The 23510-nt window shown below is 42.1% G+C and overlaps 1 protein-coding gene across 4 annotated transcripts in view; it reads left to right on the top strand.

Moving 5' to 3' along the window:
* hspbap1 (hspb associated protein 1) overlaps positions 1-23510 on the top strand; it is a 171149-nt gene that overhangs the window by 57988 nt on the left and 89651 nt on the right. For all 4 annotated transcript variants that reach the window (XM_069934805.1, XM_069934806.1, XM_069934804.1 and 1 more), the window contains exon 3: positions 11-195. In XM_069934805.1, the coding sequence (XP_069790906.1) occupies positions 11-195 (185 nt within the window). The remainder of the gene's footprint in view (positions 1-10; positions 196-23510) is intronic.

Raw genomic sequence — 23510 nt, 5'->3', positions numbered from 1 at the left:
TTTTTTCTAGCTCCTCAATTTGAAACACAATGTGAGTACATCAAGGGCACACTGCAGGAGTTTTTAGTCTGGCTTCATGGTGAAAACCATTCCTCACCTGGACTTTTCAGCTCCTTCCCTCGCTCTGAGTATTGGGCTTATGCAGATTACAAGTACATCGCCATGATGTTTGAAGACAAAGCTGAGTTCTTTCAGGTACTGAAACAATTAAAAATATATTTCAGCTGAGTTGGTAAAGACGAATGATATGTTTACCTTCATTGGGAGTGGCATTGAGTAAAACAGTAAGGAAGACATGTTGCAGTCAAATAAAAAATTAGTTTGACCACATTCAGAAGATTGCATGCCATTCTGGCTGCCACATTACAGAAAGAATCAGAAGCTTTAGAAAGTATTAAGAAGAGATTTACCAGGATGTTGCCTGGATTAGAGAGTCTGATCCTTGAGGGGAGGTTGGACAACTTGGGTTGTTTTCTCTGGAGTATTGGAGGCTGAGGGGTGACCTGATTAGAAGTGTATAAAATTGTGGGAGGCAGAGAAAGGGTAGACAGTAAAAATAGCACATGATAGGTGATGGGAAGAAAATTTAATGAAAATATGTAGGCATGTTTTTTTTTACAGAGAGTGGCAGGGTTAGGGTTAACCTGCCATGGACAGTGGTGGAAGCAGATAACAGCAGTATTTAAGAGGCGGCTTGATAGACACAAAAAAATGCATGGAATAGAGGGATATATATCATGTGCAAGCAGCAAAGTTTTAGTATAAATTATACATCATATTCGGTGCAGACATGTGGACCAAAGGAACTGTTCCTGTGCAGTACTGCTCTGTGTTCTATTTACAGCATGGAACTGGACTGTGCTGACCATTAACCATATACTTACACCTTTTCTCAACACTTCCAGGTTCTCTACATCTTAGCTGCATGCTGTGGGCAATTTATAATGATATAGTGTTTGGGGTGTTGGAGAAACTGGAACACTTCGTATAGGAAAATGGTGTTGAGGTATATATTTTTTTAGTTTAGACATACAGCCCTGTAACAGGCCAATTTGGCCCTATGAGTCCATGCCGCCCAATTTACACCCCATTAACCAACACCCTGATATGTTTTTGAAGGGTGAGAGGAAATCGGAGGAAGCCCACCCAGACTCGGTGAGAACATACAAACTCTTTACAGACAGCATGGGATTCGAACCCAGGTCCAGTCCCGATCACTGAAACTGTTCTGCCCAATTAATGGATGACAGAACATGCTCTATGGAAGACATAGCTGCCTCTGGCTCCATCTGTTATGTTTGTATGTTCTTAAGTGATTTCAAATCACTTCAGTACATCAAAATAAATTTTTAAATATTACATTTATTTCTAAGAAAAAATACAGTAAAGTTCAGGACAATGTTCATTTTCCGTTATTTCCTTCTGTGGAATAATTAAGCCACTGATTGTTAGAAAAATATTGTTTTCACAGCAAAAATGTGAGAGGCTTCCTTAAACAATGCCACTGTGAGTGCACGAGCTATAATGGAGATGAGAGCAAGTGAAGTCTGCTGCAAAAGCAGATTTTTTTTTAAGGAAAACTGGAATAATTCTGAAGTGGAGACACGAGACTGCAAATGCTGAAATCTGGAGCAAAAACATCATTAACTTTGTGAGACCTTGCTATGATTACATGTCTGAAATACTTTAATGACTGTAAAACACCAGGTCACGAAAATGGTGGAAATAAGTTTTTCTCTGGGGGAGGTTTTCTTTTATTTTTAGTCTTTGAGATTCCTGCAATTTATAAAGTGATTTTTTTTTTCCTTTGATGGATTATGTAATTAATTTCTGTCCTACTGGTCACAAGATGAATATTTGAATCACTGGCATAAAAAAATCTGCCTGGCTTTGATGAAGAGACTTTGATTTAAAACACAAATTCTGTTTCTCGCTTCATGGATGCTGCCTGGCCTGCTGATTTTCTCCAACATTTTTAGTTTTCATTTCAAATTTCCAATATCTATGGTTTTTTTTGGTCTATAAGTGCATGTAGCGCCTTTGGAAGACTACACAAAAGAGTCTGGAAAAACAACCAACTGAAAAACCTCACAAAGATAAGCGTATACAGAGCCGTTGTCATACCCACACTCCTGTTCGGCTCCGAATCATGGGTCCTCTACCGGCACCACCTACGGCTCCTAGAACGCTTCCACCAGCGTTGTCTCCGCTCCATCCTCAACATCCATTGGAGCGCTCACACCCCTAACGTCGAGGTACTCGAGATGGCAGAGGTCGACAGCATCGAGTCCACGCTGCTGAAGATCCAGCTGCGCTGGATGGGTCACGTCTCCAGAATGGAGGACCATCGCCTTCCCAAGATCGTATTATATGGCGAGCTCTCCACTGGCCACCGTGACAGAGGTGCACCAAAGAAAAGGTACAAGGACTGCCTAAAGAAATCTCTTGGTGCCTGCCACATTGACCACCGCCAGTGGGCTGATAACGCCTCAAACCGTGCATCTTGGCGCCTCACAGTTTGGCGGGCAGCAGCCTCCTTTGAAGAAGACCGCAGAGCCCACCTCACTGACAAAAGGCAAAGGAGGAAAAACCCAACACCCAACCCCAACCAACCAATTTTCCCTTGCAACCGCTGCAATCGTGTCTGCCTGTCCCGCATCGGACTGGTCAGCCACAAACGAGCCTGCAGCTGACGTGGACTTTTTTACCCCCTCCATAAATCTTCGTCCGCGAAGCCAAGCCAAAGAAGTGCATGAGGTTAAGTCAAAGAACAAGTGTAGTTCAGGGAAAACATGTTAAGCTTCCGGTGTATTACTGTTGGATGAGAATTTGATCCATTTATCATCCATTGTTCAAGGACAAACTCGTTGAGCACCTCGGCTCTGTCTGCCACTATAACATGGATATCCCAGTGGCCACCCACTTAATTCCTCCATCCCTTCCCCTTGGTGACATGTCAGTTGGTCTCATGCACTGCCAGATTGAGGCCACTCACAAATTGGAGGAACAACACTTCATCTCCTGTCTGGGCACCATCCAAGCAGATGGTATTAACATCGACTTCTCCAGTTTCTGTTAAACTCCCTCCTCTCTTTGATTCCTGTCTCCTTTCCTCTAGTTCTCGTGTTTTTCTCTCTTCTCTCTCTCCCTCCCTCCTCCACCCCTCCCCCCTTTCCCCTCTGTCTCCTTTCACAGTGCTAAAATTAATTTTCACCTTTCCTCTTATAATATCCAATTAATACCTTCTGGCTGTTGGTCTGGACCCTCCCATTCCATCCCCTTACTCTCCCAGTCTTTATTCAGATACTTGCCTACTTTTTGTTTATACCTTAAAGAAGCAAGAAATGTTGGTAGTATAATCTTTACCTTCCAGGCTAATTTCCTCCAGCATTAATTATGTGTTTTTACACATTTCTTTAGTTTCTCAGGAAGATGTTTAACCATTCCTTTCTTCCATATCTTTATGTACTGATGCATTTGTTTCAGTCATCATTAAGTTGTCTTTGTGGCCGATGTTACCAGCAATATTGGCATGTATTGCCCATCCCCAATTTGCTTTAAACTGAGGAAGCAGTTAAAAGTCTACTACATTGAACCATGGAAGGGCATGGCCCAAATACTGCAACTGGGATAAGTGTAGATAGGTTAACTGGTCAGCATAAATGTGAGGCCAAAGGGTCTGTTTCTATGCTGTATGATTCCATGTGATAGGCCTCAACTAGTCTCTATGCCAAGTAGGGTAAGGATGAATAACAATCTGATAGCTTTTGATCACCATTAAATTTTATTTCAACTCCCCTGCTCCATAATGGAATTCAAACTCGTATTTCTTGATCTACTTTTGGATGTTAGTCCTAACTTTTACCAGTTTGCTACTGTGCCTGATGTAGTCATGAGATGACTACAGTAGATTGGCAAAAAATGGTTATAGAGTCATAAAGGTGTACAGCATGGAAACAGTCCCTTCATCCCAACTCATTCATGCTGTCTATCTCTAAGCTCATCCTATTTTGTTGGGTTTGTCCCTTATCCATCCCAAGCCTTTCCTTTCCAAGTACCTTTCTAAATGTCTTTTAAACATACTAATTGTATTCCATATACCTCTCTATGAACCATCTTGCATAAAATTCACTGTAAACAACAACAGACTAACAAAGTAGTGTTATCACTGAAGAGTCTGTTATTGACATTGTGGCGGTAAGTTCCTCCAAATCTTAAGGCTATATCTCCTAGTTATTTTCTCACTATCTAAATTTAAATTTAGACATACAACATAGTAATAGGCCATTATGAGTCCTCGAGTCCATGATACCCGATTAATGTACCACCGGTATGTTTCGAACAGTGGGAGGAAACCAGAGCACTCAAGGAAAACTCATGCAGACATGGAGAGAATGGACAAACTCCTTACAGACAGCGCAGGATCAAACCCCAGTCCCGATTGCTGGCGCTGTAAAGGCATTGCACTAATGGTTATGCCAACAATGGAAACAACTTTCATGCTTTTATTAATTCTCTTCATAATTTAATATGTTTCTGCAAGATTATCTCATTCTTCTAAATTCCACCAAGCACAGTCCCAGGAAGCTCAATCTTTCCCACAAGCTACACACTCTTCTCCAGAACAACCTGGTAAGCCTCCTCTGCACTGCCTCCAAAGCCAGTGTTTCCTTTCTAAAGTAAAGAAGCCAGAACTGCACATAGTACTGCAGATGCAGCCTTCCCACTACCTTATGCAGTTGCAGAAGATCCTCTCTGCTCTTAAGTTCAGTCTCTTCAGCAATGAAGGCTAACATTCTTTTTGCCTTCTTGATTTCCTGTTGCACCTGCTAATTATCCTCTTGTCATATATCCACAAGCACTCAAGTTTCTCTATACAACAGCATGCTCCCATTTTACACCATTTAAATTATAATCCAGTCTGATATTTTCACAAGATATAGGAGCAGAAAGGTCAATGGCTCATCGAGTCTAGTTTGAATGTGATGACCTTGCATTTACCAACACTGTCCTCCATTTGCCAGACCATTGCCCTTTCATGTAACCTATCTATATATCTCTGAAATTCTATGTCCTCTGCACCATTTGCTTTTCCGCTCAATATAATGTCATCAGTAAACTTAAATATGCAGCACTCTTTCTCCTCCTCCAAATCATTTACATTTCACTGAGCCCTGTGGCATTTGGCTCACCACCGATTGCCAATCAGAGAAACATCTGTTTCTTCCAACTTCATGCCTTCCTTTGGTTAACTAATCCTCTGACCATCTTAATATATTGTCCCCAGCATCATGCATCTTCATGTTATGCAGAAAATTTTTATGTGGTGCCTTATAAAATGCCTTATGGAAATCTAAGTACACTATGTAACATTTGCCTGTTCCCCTCTATCCACTGCACTTGTTTATATCCTCAGAAAACTTTTAAACATAACCATATAATCATATAACCGTTTACAGCATGGAAGCAGGCCATGTCGGCCCTTCAAGTCCGTACCGGTTCACTTGAACAACTCCACTAGCTCCTCCGCAAACTCCTGAGGAAGTAGAGGCTTTCAAATCTAATAATCTGTTCTTTCCTGAATCCATGCTACATCTGCCAGCAAGTTTCAGTTATTGACCACTCTCTAAGGAAGCATTAAAAGCATTTTCGATTCCTCTTAAACATTTCTACCTCTCATAAATTTAAGCCAATTTTTTATTGATTTCCCCTACCAAAAGAAAAAAAAATGACTTAAATCCTACTTAAGGACATACAATAAATTTTCATTCCAAGATAATGCAGGTTTACTCGAAAGGAAAACTGACTGCAGAGATGAACCTTGTATCTGTTTAGAGATAGAACACCACTGATTTACCACATCTTACAAACAAATAAGGAATACGCTCACTGGTTTCTTTCAGCACACCATAAAGTCGACTTTCTTTCATGATTCACTAGACACAACATTCCATTCTTCAACTCCCAAAATGCTATCCAGACAAACTCCTCTGACCTTCTTATTTGCTCTCTGCCACATGGGTGATCCTGACACTCTCACTCTTCTCCTGCATCTGAGATTCATCACCTGTATATTGATCTTAACACTGCCCCCCCCCCCCTCATGTGCGATATTACTCGCGTGCACCGTTTATGTCATCAGAAGTGGCTAGCACTGCTCCCGACAAAGGTAATTAAGCGACTGTGACAGCTCCCCTCCCCCCCCCCCCCGCCCCCGCAACCCGGCCTCCTAGCCATGCAAAGAGGTGACTGATTGGAACTGTCCCGCTATGTAACAGTCCAGAGGGCTGACAGTTTGGCCTGAGCTCGTACAATAGGGCAAGACAGGCGATGCATGTCCCAACTGGCGAGGGTGTACCTGATCCTCTGACTCTGGCTCCAATGCAGTGCATGGACCGTTAATATATATATTTTGGCTTGAACATGTCAATGGAAACCAGGTCAGCTTTTCCATTCCTGTAGATCACAAAAGTCTTCAGATGGTGTCGTAAAACCCGAAAAAGACCATCGTAAACAGGATGAAGTGTCTTGCGAACAGCATCATGCCAAGGGAACACGAGTACAGCGTTGTTAATGATTTGGCACATACACTGGAGGTGATGCCTACAGTGTAGTAGTAGATTAGAGTAATTCATGTTTTCCCAAAGATGATCAACATAACTAGCTGGATAATTGAGTGAACCGGCGTGAACTTGAAGAGCCGAGATGGCCTGTTTCCATGCCATAAACTGTTATATGGTTATATGGTTATAGAGGGTTGTGCTTGGCCTCGAATTCACAAATTTGCCTAGCAAGGTTAGTATAGTGCCATATTATGGTCTACCACTGAACATTCAAGATCTTCCTTAGCAGTACGCACTACAAGAAAAAACATGGGAAAACGTTCGCTTCACATAAATGCATTACCACCTGCTGTTAATGCTGCCTTCAATTGACGATGGAAACACTCAATGAGGCCATTGGCCTGTGGATGGTAAGCTGTAGTGCAAATATGGGTCGTGCCTAGAAGATCAGTGAGAGCTTGGAACATTGCTGACTTGAACTGAAACCCTCGATCTGTTGTAATAGTGATAGACGGCTGAATGATGGAATCCAAAATCACGAAAGCCCGAGCGATCATCTCCACAGAGATGTCAGTGCTAGGAATGGCCATCTGGTAGTCTGGTCTTCACACGTGAGCAGATAAGTATATCCCTGAAATCTTGAAATGGGCTGACTAAGTCTTAGCTGCATGTGCTGGAAATGTGAATCCGGAACAATAAAATCCCCCAGCTTGAATTTCATGTATCTGGAATCTTTAGAACATTGACATGGCAAGCAGGTGATTGCTCATAATCCAACATCCCTTTTAACATGTCAACAGGTAAAACGTTCCGTAACTAGTTTGATTGATATGATGCTGGTGCTATCTTCAATTGAGAAGATGCTAGCACTGCCTTTGATTGATAAGGTGCTGGTGCTTCACAAGGCACAGTCAACAGTTGTTCCAGTTCCATTTGCTGCTGTTGACTAGGGGAAGAAACCATTCCTTCTATCTTCTATGTAGAAGGTTGTGGGCATAACGAGGTCAGAATGATCTGCCAACTGACCAAGGGTGGACATTTGAAAGAGATTCACCAAATGCTCTTGAACATGATGAGATAAACATTGAAGGAACCTCTGGTTCCAAAAATTGCCAGCCTGTGCCACCTTCTGAACATCTATGATGGTTGTCTATTGCTTAGGCTACCATCTGCTAGTAATTGGGCAATATAAGTCTCCCTAGATGGCAGAGTATGCTGCAGAAAAGCCTCTTTAAGCATGTTCTATTGGAGATTACAATCCAGATCTACTAAGACGTCCTCAACTTCACAGGGAATCTACTCTGGAAGACACTCCACAAGTAGACTGTACTTCATCTTCTGACTCATCACACTGAGGGCAGAGAAGCAGGTTTTGAGGATCATGAACCACGCTATTAATTAAAAGGGGGAGTGGGGAGAATCTTTAGTTTGACCTTCCTAACTGCTCCTTTAAGGGGTTTGTCCTCATCATTATCCATTTTAAATTAGAAGGTACTGTGAACTCACAGGGTCACTGCTTGTAACTGCACTGATCTACCACAGCTTACAAACAATTAAAGAATATAATCACTCATTTCTTTCAGCACTCCATGAAGTCGACTTTATGGTTCTCAAGACACAGTATTTCATTTAATCTCCAAACATCACCCAGTCAAACTTTTTGAACCTTTTTCATGGCTCACTGCCACAAGGGTGATCCTGACACTCTTATTCTCCTCCTCCTGCATCTGAGATTCATTATCCATATACTGACACTTAAAACACCTGCGCTTGCGCGCTATTAATCCTGCACGTCGCATTGCTTATGTCAACAGCCGAGGCCGGAACCACTCCCGAGGTAAGTACGCTGTAGAGCCTAAAACAACTTAAGGATGTCCCAAATTAGCCAATTTGAAGTAATTTTGAAGTGTAGTCACGGTTGTAATGTAGGAACCTGCATTCAAGTTTTTTTTTCTAAATATTTGCAATTGTAACAATTGATCAAATTATCTTTTAAGTTAATGGCAGCTATTTCCAATCACCATATACCCCTTTCCCCCATGAAAACTAGAAGATGATCTTTAATGTTATTGGTTGAGAAGGGAAATGCTGACCAAGTACCAATAGAATTACTCAACCAACATTATATTGTGCATTCAGTGTGATTTGGATTTTGTAGGAGAGGCAAACACCTGAAGGATATTATTCCCTCCCTCCTCTCCACTGTGCCAGTCTTTGTGTCTATTTCACAGACCTTGTATCGGTCATTAAGCTGTTGCATCATAGAGAAGCAATTTGTCCTTTCAAGTCTGTCCCAGTTCCTTGTGAGTAATCCTGTCATTCTCATTTCATTACTCTTTCCCCAGAGCTCCTCTAATTATTATCCTTTAATTACATATCTAACACTCATTTGAAAGCTGGATTGATTTTTTTCCTCTCATCCTTTGAGGCAACACATTCCAAATCACAAATAATCTGTTGCACGAGGGACATGAAACAAAGTGTTTATCCTCGTATTCCTTGTATCTTCTGCCTTTCACTTTCAGTGTGTAGAGAAACACGAAAGCTGCAAATACTGAAATCTTGAGCAAACATTGAGCTGCTGGTGGAAAGATTGTTAGTCAACGTTGGGATCCTTTATTGACATGAAAGAAAAAGATATCTTCCATATCTAAGGGGCGAAGAAGCTGGGGAGGAATAGGGTATTGGATAAAAGGTAGGAGAGGTTGAAAGATCACGGGGAAGGTGTAAAGAATAAATGGAATGCAACCAGATGGAGGTGGGATGTTATTGAAATTTGGAAAAATAAGATGTTCATATTTTTTAGGTTTAAGACTTTCCAGGAGGGATATGATGTATTGTTTTTTTTCAAGTTACATTTGGCCTCACCCTGATAATGGATGAGTCCAGAGGCAGACCTATTTGTGTAGGAATGGTTGGATGAGTTGAAATAATTGAAATGATTCAAGCATAGGTGCTTGGAGAAGTGGTCACTCAAACTGCATTTGGCCTCACAAGTAGAGGAGGTCATACCAAGTACACTGAATGCAGTAGGTTAGGTTGGATGACGTGCATGCAATGCTCTGTCTCACCTGCGCTAGCTGTTGGTGGCCCTGGATAAATGTGTGTCCCGACATCTTCCTTCCACTTACTGTTATGTTTGTTCCTTGAGGAACAATCTTGCGTGATTTTAATGCTTAAACAACTTTATTTCTTGTGCTAATTGAACCAACAACGTACTCGACTTCTGTCTTAGTCTACTTTTGTTTCCATGCCAACTGTGCTCATTGCCTACTGGGAAATGCAGTTCTTTATTATACACATATAATTATAGAGCTTTCCTCTTTTTGAAAAAAGAATAAAACCATAAACACAATGCAATGTTTGCATAGGAAGGGTATCAACATTCTATGGCCAGTCTCTTTCCATTCAGCAGCCTTCAATCAGTCTCTGAGGTGGTTTAACAGTCCTTTTTGATCTGCTGTGTGTTTCCACTGGTGTATTCCTTGCATTTGCTGCATTAGTGTCTTTGTTTCTTTTCCACATGTGCTGGCCCCTTTTATGTACTGACAAGTGATGGGCTATGACCGTGAGTTGGATCTTGTAGTAGAAGGTCATGCAGTTCCTTCTCAGAGGTGTCTGGATCTGGTAGGAATGTGGATCTATTTTTTTTGCACATATCCTTGCATGGACCACGTGCCAGAATCGTGATCTCAGATTTGCACTGGAACTCCAGGCTTCAGGACTGGTAGGCTTTTCGTAGTCTTATCAGGATACTGTTTCTGTTTTACTTTCTCTTCAACTTTAGCCTGTTTGACCTTGTCCGCTCCTTTAGGTGTCAATAGATTTTCATGCTTTGGATGGTTGGTACGTATGTGTCGACCCATCAGTGTTTGGGCAAGAGAAAGGCCATTCTGCAGTGGTAGATTTCTGTGAATCATTAGACTTCTGTGGAAATCTTATCATCATGGGCTTTATTCATGAGACTCTTAACCAACTTGACAGAACTCTCTGCTGGGCCATTTGACTTTGGGTGATGTGGGCTTGAAGTTATATGTCTAAACTGCCAAGTATTAGCAAAGGACTTAAATTCACTGCTCAAAAATCGTGGACCATTGTCTGAAACATACTTTTCATGAAAGTGATAACTGCTTTGCTAGTTGTTGACTGCAATGTTGTTATCTCCGGGTAATTGGAAAAATAGTCTGTACTACTATATGTTTTTTTTCCATTACAGTCAAACATATCTACTCCAACTTTGAAATATGGCCTGTCTTGTACAGAGTGTGGTGTAAGCGGTTCTTCTTGCTTCTTTGGTCGATAGGTAAGGCATATTTCGCATTAACCGGTGGAGAACCCTGATGGGGCAAGTTTCTTCAGCAAGATACTGAAGTGGCTGATTACAAGGAATCAGTTGTGGGTGTCCTCCGAACAACAAATCTCTCTCTGAAAACTGACAAGAACCTTCCTGAGCGGTAACCATTTACGTTTCTAGCACCAAAGCCTGGTGAACTTCATAAATGTTAAATTCTGTGCACAGTATAAGAATTGCCTGCAACCAGTAAACTTGGAGGAATGAGAAATGAGATTGGACTGTGAATCAAAGAACTTTTCTGAACGTACGTACACATTACATAAACGTGCGCTTAGAATTAGAAGGGGGCTAAGTTAATAGTAATAAGTTAAAGTTTGATCGTATTTTCATGTTGAAAGATAATTAAAAGCAACTTTTGTTTGGGCGGCCATTTATCCTGGTGATGTGATCATAAATGTGATTCATATCTATTGCTGCTGGGTTTTGGGGTCCTCTGGGCTCGTAACACTACCAAGAGAAAGGTGTACACAGTGAATGAAGAAATGGAAGAATTCTTCAGGGATTCACTACAGCCTGCTGCTGGTAAAATGGAATGGGTCCTTCCAGTGACTGTGAATGAGACAGTAATTCCATTTCAGATCAACATTGGAGCCAGTACGTCACCTCTCGAGCTCTACATTTGCATTTTACTTAACCAAGATATCATTTGTGTATCTTCTGGAGCATTTCCTTGTGTAGTAACACTGGAATCACAAACCTGTTCCCATTGAAGACCATGTATTTCACAACTGACAGTTAATCTCTGCATGCCCAGTAATCCCGAATACCCATTGGGCAGTCATTCTTAGCTGCTGTCATCCTTTCTGTATTGTTTCTTTGAGTTCTTTCATTTTATCATCTGTCTCTGTTGCTTCCCTGATCTGCTCTGTTTTATCCCAGGATACTGGAAATAAGGTGATGATCATGTCAACATAGGCCTGTTTTTCCACATTAACCCCTTGGTCGCTCTTTTCTTTTTTGTTATCTGTGCGAGTCAGAGCATCAGCTGCAAACATGTATTTTCCTGGCGTGTAGATCATTTTAACCTCGTACTTCTGCAGCCTTATCAACTGGACGTGGGACAGTGGTTTGGACATAATTGAGACAAGTTATTTATGGGCTGTATTGATGGAACCTTTCACATGCCTAAGTGCTAACAAGAAGCTCTTTCTCTATTTGTGCATAGATGGATTCTGCACTTGTTAAAGCCCTTGATGCATAGGCTACAAGTTGCCATGTGTCCTCACTCATGCTGCTACAGTAGTACTGCTCCAAGGCTATGTCAGGATACATCAGCCAAGATCCTGGTACATCTATACAGATCATAAAATTTTCTTCTGTTAGGACTCTTTTGAATGCCTGGAAGCACTCTTCTTGCTGGTGTGACCAGATCCACTCATTTTTCTGCTCAAAAAGTGATCTAAGTAGTGCTGACACAGTCGTCAAACATGGGATGAACTTAGCCAGTTAAATCATCCTCCCCAATAAATGTCTCAACTCCTCTTTGTTTTGGGGCCTCCAAAAATTCTCAGTGGCTGATGTCTTTCTTGGATCAGACTTTACTCCCAGATCAGATATGACATCTGCTATGAAAGAAGATAGGAACATAGGAAGTAGGAACAGGAGTAGGCCAAAAATGGACCATCAAGCCTGCTTCGCCATTCAATATGATCATGGCTGATCTAATTTATGACCTAACTCCACCTACCTGCCTTCTCCCCATATCCCCTAATTCCTCTATCATGTAAAAATTTATCTAACCGAATTTTAAATATGTTTAATGAGGCAGCCTCAACCACTTCCCTGGTTAGAGAATTCCAAACATTCACTACTCTCTGGGAAAAACTATTTTTTCTCATCTCTGTCCTAAATCTACTCCCCCGAATCTTGAGACTATGTCCTCTCGTTTTAGTTTCCCCGGCCAGCTCAAAAAACCTTTCTACATCTATCCTATCCATACCCTTCATAATCCTATATGTTTCTATAAGATCTCCTCTCATTCTTCTGAACTCAAGCGAATACAATCCTAGATGATTTAATCTTTCATCATAAGTCAACCCCTTTATCTCAGGGATCAACCTAGTAAACCTCCTCTGGACCGTCTCCAAAGCCAGTATATCCTTCCTCAAATATGGAGACCAGAACTGGACACAGCACTCCAGGTGCGGTCTCACCAGTATGTCTTTACAAAAAGGTCAATGTCTTTACGGCAAACTCAGATTTCACTTTATTTAATTTTAAATTGACATTCTGTGTCATGTCAAGCACTTGCCTTAGTTGCGTATCATGTTCATTCTTGGTGGACACTCATACAATGATGTCATCCATCATGGTCTCAATTCCAGGTATACTTTCAAAGATCATGTGGATGGTTTTATGGGAGACTTCTGGTGTGGACAAGATCCCATTTAGTAGACAAAGAAAGTGGTATCTTCCTTGTGGAATATTGAAAGAGCATAGTCTCGAACTTGCCTCATCGAGTTTCATCTGCCAAAACCCCGATGATGCGTTGAGCTTGCTAAACCACTTGGCGTTTGCAAACCGGGGCATGATTTCCTCCTAAATCAGCAATTTAAAATGTTCTTTCTTAATGGCTTTACTGAGATTTCTTTAAGACATATACACAATGCTCAATTTTTCTTTTGCACGATGACTGAGCTGACCCACTCTGTAGATTCTTCAGTTTTCTATATGACTTTCATCCATTCCATGTGTGTTAGTTCTTGTTTAAGTCTATCTCTAAGTGTAAATGGAACTTTCCTGTATGCATGGACAACAGGAGTCACTGTCTCATGTAGGTGGATCTTATGTACATCAGGAAAACATCCAAGCCCTTCAAAGGCATCTGCATACTCTCCATGAGTGTTGTGTGCTCATCTTCAGTCTATGAAGCCATTATGAAAACTCTTTCATGAGGTTGAGCTCTTCACGTGACTCAGACTTAATATTGGCTGTACTCTCTTTTCTACATTCAGTAGCTGTGACTTTAGATGCTGCCCTTTGTGTTTGAAAATTACCATACAACCCCCTTTTACTGGAATGTTCTCTCCAGTGTAGCCTGTCACTTTTAATCTTGGTCTTTACAGTGAGGGTCTTGTAATCTTCCATAGATAACTGATTTACCTGGGCTCCAATGTTGATCTGAAATGGAATTACTGTCTCATTCACAGTCACTGGAAGGATCCATTCCATTTTACCACCAGCAGCAGGCTGTAGTGAATCCCTGAAGAATTCTTCCATATCTTCATTCACTGTGTACACCTTTCTCTTGGTAGTTTTACGAGCCCAGAGGACCCCAAAACCCAGCAGCAATAGATATTCACCAGGATAAATAGCCGCCCAAACAAAAGTTGCTTTTAATTATCTTTAAACATGAAAACAGGATCAAACTTTAAGTTATTACTATTAACTTAACTAATCTCACAACCCCCTCCTAATTCTAAGCACATGTGTAAGTATGTTCAGAAATGTTCTTTGATTCACAGTTCAATCTCACTTCTCATTCCTTTCAAGTTTACTGGTTGCAGGCAATTCTTATACTCTGTAAAGAATTTAACATTTATTAAGTTCACCAGGCTTTGGTGCTAGAAAGGTAAATGGTACTGCTTAGGCAGGTTCTTGTCAGTTTTCAGAGAGAGATTTCTTGTTCACTGGACACCCGCAACTGATTCTTTGTAACCAGCCACTTCAATGTCTTGCCGAATAAACTTGCCCCATCAGGGTTCTCCAGATGATAACCTCTTTTTTTCAGGTCTCCACAGAGTTCCTTTTTTGTTTCTCTTATTTCAATTGAAACATTAGGAAGCCAGTACTTTCCTCTTACATGAACCACAAGGGCTTTGGCCAGGCTGAACTAAGCACACACAAACTGACTTCCAAATGGGGGTTTTCCATAAGCTTTCCAGCTTGTCCTGTTCCAATCCCAGCTGTTGCTGCTGACTGTAGCACAGCAGAACTGAATGCTCTCTCTCTCTCTCTCTCTCTCTCTCTCTCTCTCTCTCTCTCTCACTCTCTTTTTCCAATTTGTCTATATCTTTCATGTATTCTTTTTGAAGTTTTGAAGAATAACATAATTTGACCTCATAAATAAGCATTCAATATATCCAAAATAAGAAATATATTTTCAACTGAATATAAGTTAATTTCGCAAAACAACTGAATATGTTGTCTTATAAATAAACAAAAATCCAGTCTTCAATAATAAAGATTTCAATTTCCATCTATAAACTAAATGTTGTTTTTCTACAAATTTCATCTCAATTAGAAGAGGAGAATAGTCGGATAGTAATCTAGTCTTATAATCCACAGCAATCACTCTTGTTTAATTTTGAGTGGAAAGCAAGAAAATCAATTCTAGAATATGTATCAAACCTGCTAGAATAAAAAAGAATAATCCCTATCCTTAGGATGCATTCTTCTCCATATATCAATTAAATTAAAATCTTTCATTAAAGATAACAATGTTTTAGCTGCCTTTGATTTCACTATATTTCTTGAAGATTTATTTAATACAGGTTCTAAATGAAAATTAAAATCATCACCCACCAAAACATTTTCATGTACATCCACTATGTTTAAAAAAAAAAGTAACCTGTATAAATTTCTGATTGTCTAAATTTGGTTCATAAATATTCATAAAGTCCATTCTTTAGAAAATATTTGACTATTTACAAAAGGTACCTTCCTGCCGGATCTGTAATTACATCTTGAATTTTAACTGGTAATTTTTTAAAAAATCACCACTCCCCTATATTTAGAATTAAATGTAGAGAAAGCAACCTGACCAACCCAATCTCTTTTCAATTTTTAATGCTCACTTTTAGTTAAATAAGTCTCTTGTAAAAAAGTGAAATCTACACTTAATTTCTTCATATATGATAATAACTTATTTCTTGTTATTGTTCCATTAATCCCATTAATATTAAAACTCAATATCTTAAGTGTTTTACCCATTATTTTCCAAATTATTACCATACATTACTGTCCAGGAAGAATTCCCATAAATTAAATTTGTCTGAGGTGTCATCATCTGCAATCCAAAAACACTGAACTGTTCAAAATAAAAACATTATAGAAAAGTATTAAACTAAGAAACAAAAAATCAATAATAAAAAAAACCCTTCCTCCCAAAATGCCAGAAAGACCATCATCATCACCTTCCATTTTGCAGGTTGTAGTTAAACTATGAAGTACATGTAGAAACAGATGTAGTCATCAGAAACTAACAAACACAACCCCCGACTTCCAGGGCAAAAAAAAATTATAAAAAGAGAACATACTCCCTATTTTAATAAATCATTTCAACAAGTCCTCTTGTGGTAGTTGAGCCTTGGGCAGATCTTTAACAAAATCTTCGGCCTGAATATAGTTGGTGAAGAAGATGTTCTGCTGATCTGGAATAAAGACTTTCAAAGTAGCTGGGTATCGCAACACAAATTTGTAACCTTTATCATATAAAGCCTTCTTAACTGGATTGAACTCTTTCCTCCTCTGCTTCTCTGTTTTCACCACTTGCACTGTTGTGTTTATCTTTCTTTTCAATCTTTTTTATTGGTTTTTATAATAATTACCGGGATGATTGATGCCCTTTTGAAGCTGGTGGGAATCTCTGACTGCAACAATGAGTGGTTGAAAATGTCTGTGAATGCTCTTCTAGTTGGTTGGTACAAATTCTTAGTACCCTGCCAGGTACGTGGTCAAGGCCTGATGCCTTGCGAGTGTTCACCCTCTTGAATGATGTTCTGATATCGCCCGCAGAGACAGATATCACGGGGTCCTCAGCCATTTCAGTAGATGAATTACAGTTGTGCTCACAGAACAAAGTAATTGCCATCTTAATAAAATTACAAAAATCAGATCTCTTCTACAGCAATAAATTAAGGCGCCATCTATAGACCGTCTTTTGCTTATCAATTTTTAATACAAGAGGGAATGATCTGATAAAAGTCTCGCCTTGTATTTAACTTTCATGATTTTACCCTTTAAATGGGCTGAAGCCAAAAATTAATTTATCCTAGAGTAGGAATCATATGGTCCTGATTAAAAGGAATAATCCCTTTCCCTTGGATGGAGTCTTCTCCAGATGTCCACTAGATTCAGCTGACTCATTAATCCCAAGGTAGCTTTAGCTGTGTCTTTGTAATTCTCTTTCCTGACTTATTAAGAGCCAGATCCAGACAAAAATTAAAATCCCCACCTACCAACATGTTCTCATCTGCATCTACCAATTTTTTAAAAATTGTCATCGATAAATTTTTCATCATCGGTGTTTGGTGCATATAAATTCATCAGGGTCCAGGATTCTGAGTACATCTGACAGTGTACCATAATATACCTACCTGATGGGTCTACAACCACATCTTGCACTCCAGTTGGAACATTTTTCACTATTAAAATTGCCACTCCCTTTGCTTTAGAGTTGTAAGAAGAGGCTATGACCTGGCCAACCCAACCTCTCTAATTTTCCATTAGATCAACCCCCATTTTCTTTGTGTGTGCCAGGACCCTCTTTATTTTAACCTACCCATTAAGGCCATTCACATTAAAATTCAAACATTTAATTGTATTATTCATCTCGTAAGAAGTTTACATATATATTGCCCCCCCACCTCCAGCACTGAGTACCTGCCACCTGAGTTCCAATCATAACAATCCCAAGGGAGAGAGACGAATTCCAAATGAAACCAAAAAGAAAAAATTAGATGGAAAAGACATAGCAAAGAAATAAAGGGAAACAATTCCCCAAAACAAACCACAGATGCCTACCAGACTGTTGTAAGTCCAGTACCCTCCATATACTAAAGGCACCCATTCACCATGATGTTTGGTAAAACAGAACTCTACCACCCCAGCCTCCCCTGGCCTCCCAAAATTTGTTATCTTAATTTTTTTTTAATGTTTCCTGGAAAGGAAGAAAATATATCATGGTTAAAGTTATTAATGAGAAATACTATGAATCAAAATCATTTGTGCAATTCTTTAGATCTTCAGACTGGGGTTTCTTCAGTTGCCAAACTTTTAATAAAGTCTTTTAATAAAGTCCCCTGCTTTCCCAACATCTGTAAAAATATTTATGTTCTAGGGTACCGAAGTGCATATCTGTACCCTTTTTCTCTCCAAACCCTTTTGAGGGAATTGAACTCCCACCTTTGTTGCAGTAGTGCAGTACTAATATCTGGATAAAAGAAAAAAAAATTGTCATCCACCTCAAGTGGACCTCGCCTTTCTTTGGCACCCAGTGCTGCCACTCTTAAAACTGTTTCTCTGTTTTGATATCTTAACAGTTTTATCAGGGCAGAATGAGGTCTCTGGCCCGGCCTCAGGTGTGGCATGAGGGCATGGTGTCCATGTTCTATTTCTAATTTTATCTTTTCATTGTACTTCAGGAATCCATTGTTTGAAAAAAAATTAATAGGGTCTTGATCCTCCAAGTCAACAATTTTGACATTATTTGCACCTGCTAAAGTTTTCCGAAATGTCTGTTTTTCCCAGATCTTTTCTTTTTTCCCTTTGCTTGAATTTCTGTTTTCTCTAGTGTTCCAGCCATATCCTCAAGTCTGTCTTCTGAATTATTTACTCTGAGTCTGTTTAGCCAAAGCAGTCTGGAAGCTGTTTATGTATATCTTTTAACTTTTTGTTAACCTGCTTATTATTGGCTAATAAAATCTTCATCACATCCTTCAAAGTGCATTTGGTGATTTCTTTATGCTTGGTCTTTTTTTTCTGTTTTCTTACCTTTGCTCTTTGTAAACACTTCTTCCTGTTCTGACATTACTCTCTGAATCAGAGCTTTGAGCGTCAGGCTTCATTAATCTTTCCCGAGTCTCATATAACTCAGCACTGCCAACTTTGGCTCTGTCAGGAGAAGTGCTTGCCTGCAAGGTTGGGGTCGAACCTCCACCTCTGGCTTCTCCTTTGAAGAAGGCCTCATTCCTGCAGCGCTAAGTTGAGCTTATTCCTTAACTCTGAGGCCCAGAAGCTGAAGGAATTGCATATCCTTTTACCTATTTAGGTAAGTTTTAAAGTTAAAGTTATTTAGATGAAGTGCATTTTATAACTTTTTTATGAATGCTGAAAGCTACGAGATTAACATCCTCTCTGCTCACAGCATCACGAGATCCCCATGACAATCTTTATTGGAACTTGAGTGAAGATAGGGGCCTGTATATTAAACATTCAGAAAAAGTTCACTTTTATGAAGGTTTAATTTATATCCAGATAAAGAGCTGAATTGAGAAAACACAGATAATATAGCTGGAATAGATCTTTCAGGATCTGAAATATTTACTAATAGGTCATTTGCATACAAAGAAACCTTATGAGATACTCCATTTCTGACAATCCCTTGAACCTCATGAGTGTCTCTAAGGGCTATTGCCTGAGGTTCTAAAGCTAGATCAAATAGCAAGGCGCTAAGGGGACATCCCTGCCTAGTTCCCCTAATGCGCCAGCCTGGGATTGGCCGGCTTTCCCACTACAGTTCTCCGTCTTTCCGCTATGTGGGAAGTCACCTGGGACAATGGCCGGTGTCACCTCCAGATCTGCGCGATTGCCACATTCCTCAGCCATTTTGTGTGCCGGTCTGTGTTTACTTGCACAGGCCGCTACACGACCTCCCCCAGAATCGGCAATTGGTCCTTTGTGCATTGACTTGGGTAGTTTGCCCCTGCATCACGAGGGGCAATGGTGACTGGCTGGTTACAGTCCAGATATGCTGGCTTCAGGCGGTTGACAGTAAAGTCTCCTCCTTACTGGCGAGGGCAAGGATGAAAGTGGAGCCGTTGACCTTGTTGGGCCCCTTGTAGGGGCAGCCTGTGTGCACTCCTTCACATGAACACATACTAACAAGTCCCTGGGGATGTTATGTTTGGGCTAGTGTGGTGGGGGTTGTTGCGGGATCAGGGACCCAAGTTTTTGCCACAAGTTCTCAAGGGTAGCCATGAAGCTTTCCGGACGTTTGTCGAGGGCCAGGAACTTCCCCTGAATGATGAAGGGTGCGTCATGGACTATTTCCACTACCGAGACATTGAAGTCTTCCTTCAGCCTGGTGCGAATCCTCAGCAGGACCCAAGGCAGTTTATCCACCCAATTGGGTCAACTTGAGCCAGGCCATCAAGGCTGCCTTCAGATGCTTGTGGACCCGCTCCACCTGAGGGTGGCACACCGTGATGTGGTGTAGCTATGACCCCAAGAAGTTAGCCAGCACGTCCCAGAGTCCATAAGTAAATTATGCCCACCTATTTGAGGTTAGGTGCTCTGGGACCCTGAATTGGCACCCATGTGTCAGTGAGTGCCCTGGAACAGGTTTCTGTGGTGGTATCAACCAGCGGGCCTGGCTCAGGCCATCTCGTGGAGCAGTCAACCATGGTCAACAGGTATTTCGCCCCACAGGAAACTGGTGGTGGCCCCACTATGTGGCTGAACCTGAGCTGCGCTGGTTCAAAAGTCTCTGAGTGCCTTTGTGTGAGTCTGCACTTTTGAGGATTGGCAGTTCGTGCAGGTCTTGGCCCACTGGCTGACCTGCTTGGAGAAGCATGCCAGACAAACCTGGTACCCACCATCTGGAATGAGGCTCATATTTCTGGATGCACCAGGTTGTGAATGTCATCGAAAACCTGGCACCTCCATGCAGCCGGGACGATGGGGGGGGAGGAATGCTGGTGGAGACATTACACAGTAGCGACAGGTTACCTGGGCTGACAGGGACATCTTCCACCCTGAGACTGGAGATGACTGTCCTATATGGGGGGGAGGGGGGGGGAATCTCATGGTCCTGCTGCCTTTCTTTAGCAAGGGCCATGTAGTTGACCCCCTGGGACAGGGAGTACACCGTATTGATCACTGAGTGTGACAGAGTGTCAGCTGCCACATTGCTTTTTCCTGCAATGTACTGTATGTCCTTGGTAAATTCAGACAAATAGGACAAGTCCTGATAGCACAGACACTTGTCCACGACCACGGGTCTGATACCTTATGAAACGCGAAGGTCAGCAGCTTATGATTGGTTAAATTGCCGAACTTCCAAAAAGTAATGCAAATTTATTACTGCCAGGTGCAACGCCAATAGTTCTCGGTCAAAAGCACTGGATTTGAGCTTTGCTGGGTGGAGGTATCTGCTGAAAAAGGCCAGAGGTTGCCACTGGCCTTCAGTTAGCTGTTCCAGTAAGCCTTTTACCGCTGTGCTGGAGGCATCGACTGTCAAAGCAGAAGGTGCCTTTGGTCAGGGGAGTATCAGGAGGGTGACGTTGGCCAGCACATCTTTTGCGTTGGAATGCTCTCGAAGACTCATCGTTCCAGGTAATGTCCTTTGATTTTGCCAGCTATTAGTATGAAGAGGGGACACGTGATGTGGGCCGCTGCCAGTATGAATCTGTGGTAAAAGTTTATCATAGTGCTGAATTCCTGTAGCCCCATACTATACATGGCCCGGTGAAGTGCGAGACCACCTCAGCCTTTTCGGGGAGGGGTGTTGCCCTGCGTTTGTTTATTCTGTGCCCCAGGAAATCAATAGTGTCCAGGTCAAATTGGCACTTCGCAAACCGAATTCACTCAACCGGGTGCATAGTTTTCTCAGGTTGGTGGCGTGATCTTTGCGGCCGCAGCTAGCGATAAGGATATCGTCCAAATAGATGAATCCAAATGGGAGGTCCAGGCCCACTGCATCCATCAGGCGCTGGAAAATTTGTGTTGCATTTTTCAGACCAAAGGGCATGCGCAGGAATTCGAACAGGCCAGAGGTCTTGGGGTCATCCTAGGGGTGAATTGGGATTTAATGATACCCCTGGATGAAATCCACCTTAGAAAACACCTGTTCCCTTAGCAGTTTGGCAGCAAAGGCTTGGATGTGGAGCACGGGATATCTGTCGGGTGTGGTGGCCTCGTTGAGGTGGCGGTAGTTTCTGCATGGCCTCCATCCCCACTCTGCAGTTTTTAACCTATGTGGAGGGGGGAAGCCACTCAATCTCTAGCTCCTCCATTTTCTTGAACTCCTGCTTTGCTTGGTTGAGCTTTTCAGGAGTGAGCCGGCGTGTCCTGGTGTGGAGCTGGGGGCCCTCAGTCAGAATGTGGTGCCTTACCCCGTGCTTTTGTTTGGCCACATAGAACTGTGGCACCACTATTGAGGGGAACTTTGCCAGGGATGTGGGAAAATGCATTATCTGAAAGCGTTATAGAGATAAGGAGGGGGCGGGAAGTTTAGCTTCTCCAAGAGGTAGAGTTTGAAAAATTCTGGCATGCAACAAGCACCGTCCCTTGAGGTCTATGAGCAGTGGGGATAAAGGAAGTTGTCCTCCAGGAGCAGTTGCCCATCTGCTACGAGGATGAAAGTCCATGTAAACCGGTTGTTGCCGAACTGAAGGGGGATACCAAAAGTCTGGATAGAGGAGTTGTTAGCTTCCCTCAGTGCTGGTCCCTGTTTGCCATTGCGTCTCTCAAGGCCTGCTGGAGGCAGGATGTTTATCTCAACTGGTGTTGACTAGGAAACGCCTGCCCAACAAGGACTCCCAAATGTAGAGGAGGCTATCGTGTGGGCCAATTGACGCAGCCACCAACGACGGCTGGCCAGGTCATCTCCCGGAAACCTGCAGGCCTCTGCACCCCATCACTGATGATAGTTGCAGAATTGTCCCGGGATATTAACTTGCCTTTCTGCAGGTCTTAATCTCACAGTCAGCTGCTCGTGCAGCTTGCTGATGTGGTCTATGACGACGCTGGTATCCTTCTTCGCTCTCCAGAGCATGTCCTCCCGGGTTGCAACCCTCCGGGGATTGCTGAAGTCCTCATCCATGAGCAAGAGCTGGATATCCTCGGGCAGTTGCTTCAGAAAGATCTGCTTGAAGAACAAGCAAGGCTTGTGGCCCTCGGTCAAAGCAAGCATCCTGCTCGTTAGGGTGGATGAGGCACTGTCTCCCAGACCATCCACATGCAGCAATCGGGAAGCATGCTTGTGCCGGGAGGGCCCGAAAGTGGGGCTAACTGCTCTTTGAGGGCCATGTATTTGCCTTGCTCCAGAGGCTGCCATAGGAAGTCTATGACTCTTTTCGCTGTGTCTTGATCGAGTACGCTCACGACATAGAAGTAGCTGGTGTTGCGGCAGCGATATGTCGAAGCTGGAACTGAGCCTCGGCCTGCTTCAACCACATGTGTGGCTGCAACACCCAAAACATTGGAAGCCTGAGTGAGACTGCGTGGATGGTCACTGATTCTACCTGGTCTGTCATCTTCATGTCCAACTGCCGGTTGGACCTGTCGGGGTCACCAATGTAGCATTCATACTACGTGACTGTGGAAAAGAATGACACGCATGCCTTGAAGTCGAGACTGATTTATTGCACTGGCTGTGGCATTTATATGGGCCCCAGGCGCTGATGTCAAGGCACAGCGTTGTCGGAGCGCCTGCCTGGGATTGGCCGGCGTTCCCACCACATTTTGCCATCTTCCCACTGTGTGGGAAGTCACCTGGGACGACAGTCGGTATCACCCCAAGTCCGCAGAGTTGCTACGTTCATCACCCATTTTATGGGTCGGTCCACACCTTTGTGCATGGGCTGCTACAATAGAGCCTTTTTAATAAATCAAGTCTAATCTTTAAAAATAACAGAGGGGAGGATATTTTC

The sequence above is a fragment of the Narcine bancroftii genome, chromosome 4 (assembly GCF_036971445.1).
Source record: "Narcine bancroftii isolate sNarBan1 chromosome 4, sNarBan1.hap1, whole genome shotgun sequence".
In the NCBI taxonomy this organism is placed as follows: domain Eukaryota; kingdom Metazoa; phylum Chordata; class Chondrichthyes; order Torpediniformes; family Narcinidae; genus Narcine; species Narcine bancroftii.
Note: the sequence above shows the minus strand (reverse complement) of the source record. Positions and strands in the feature narration are given on the sequence as shown.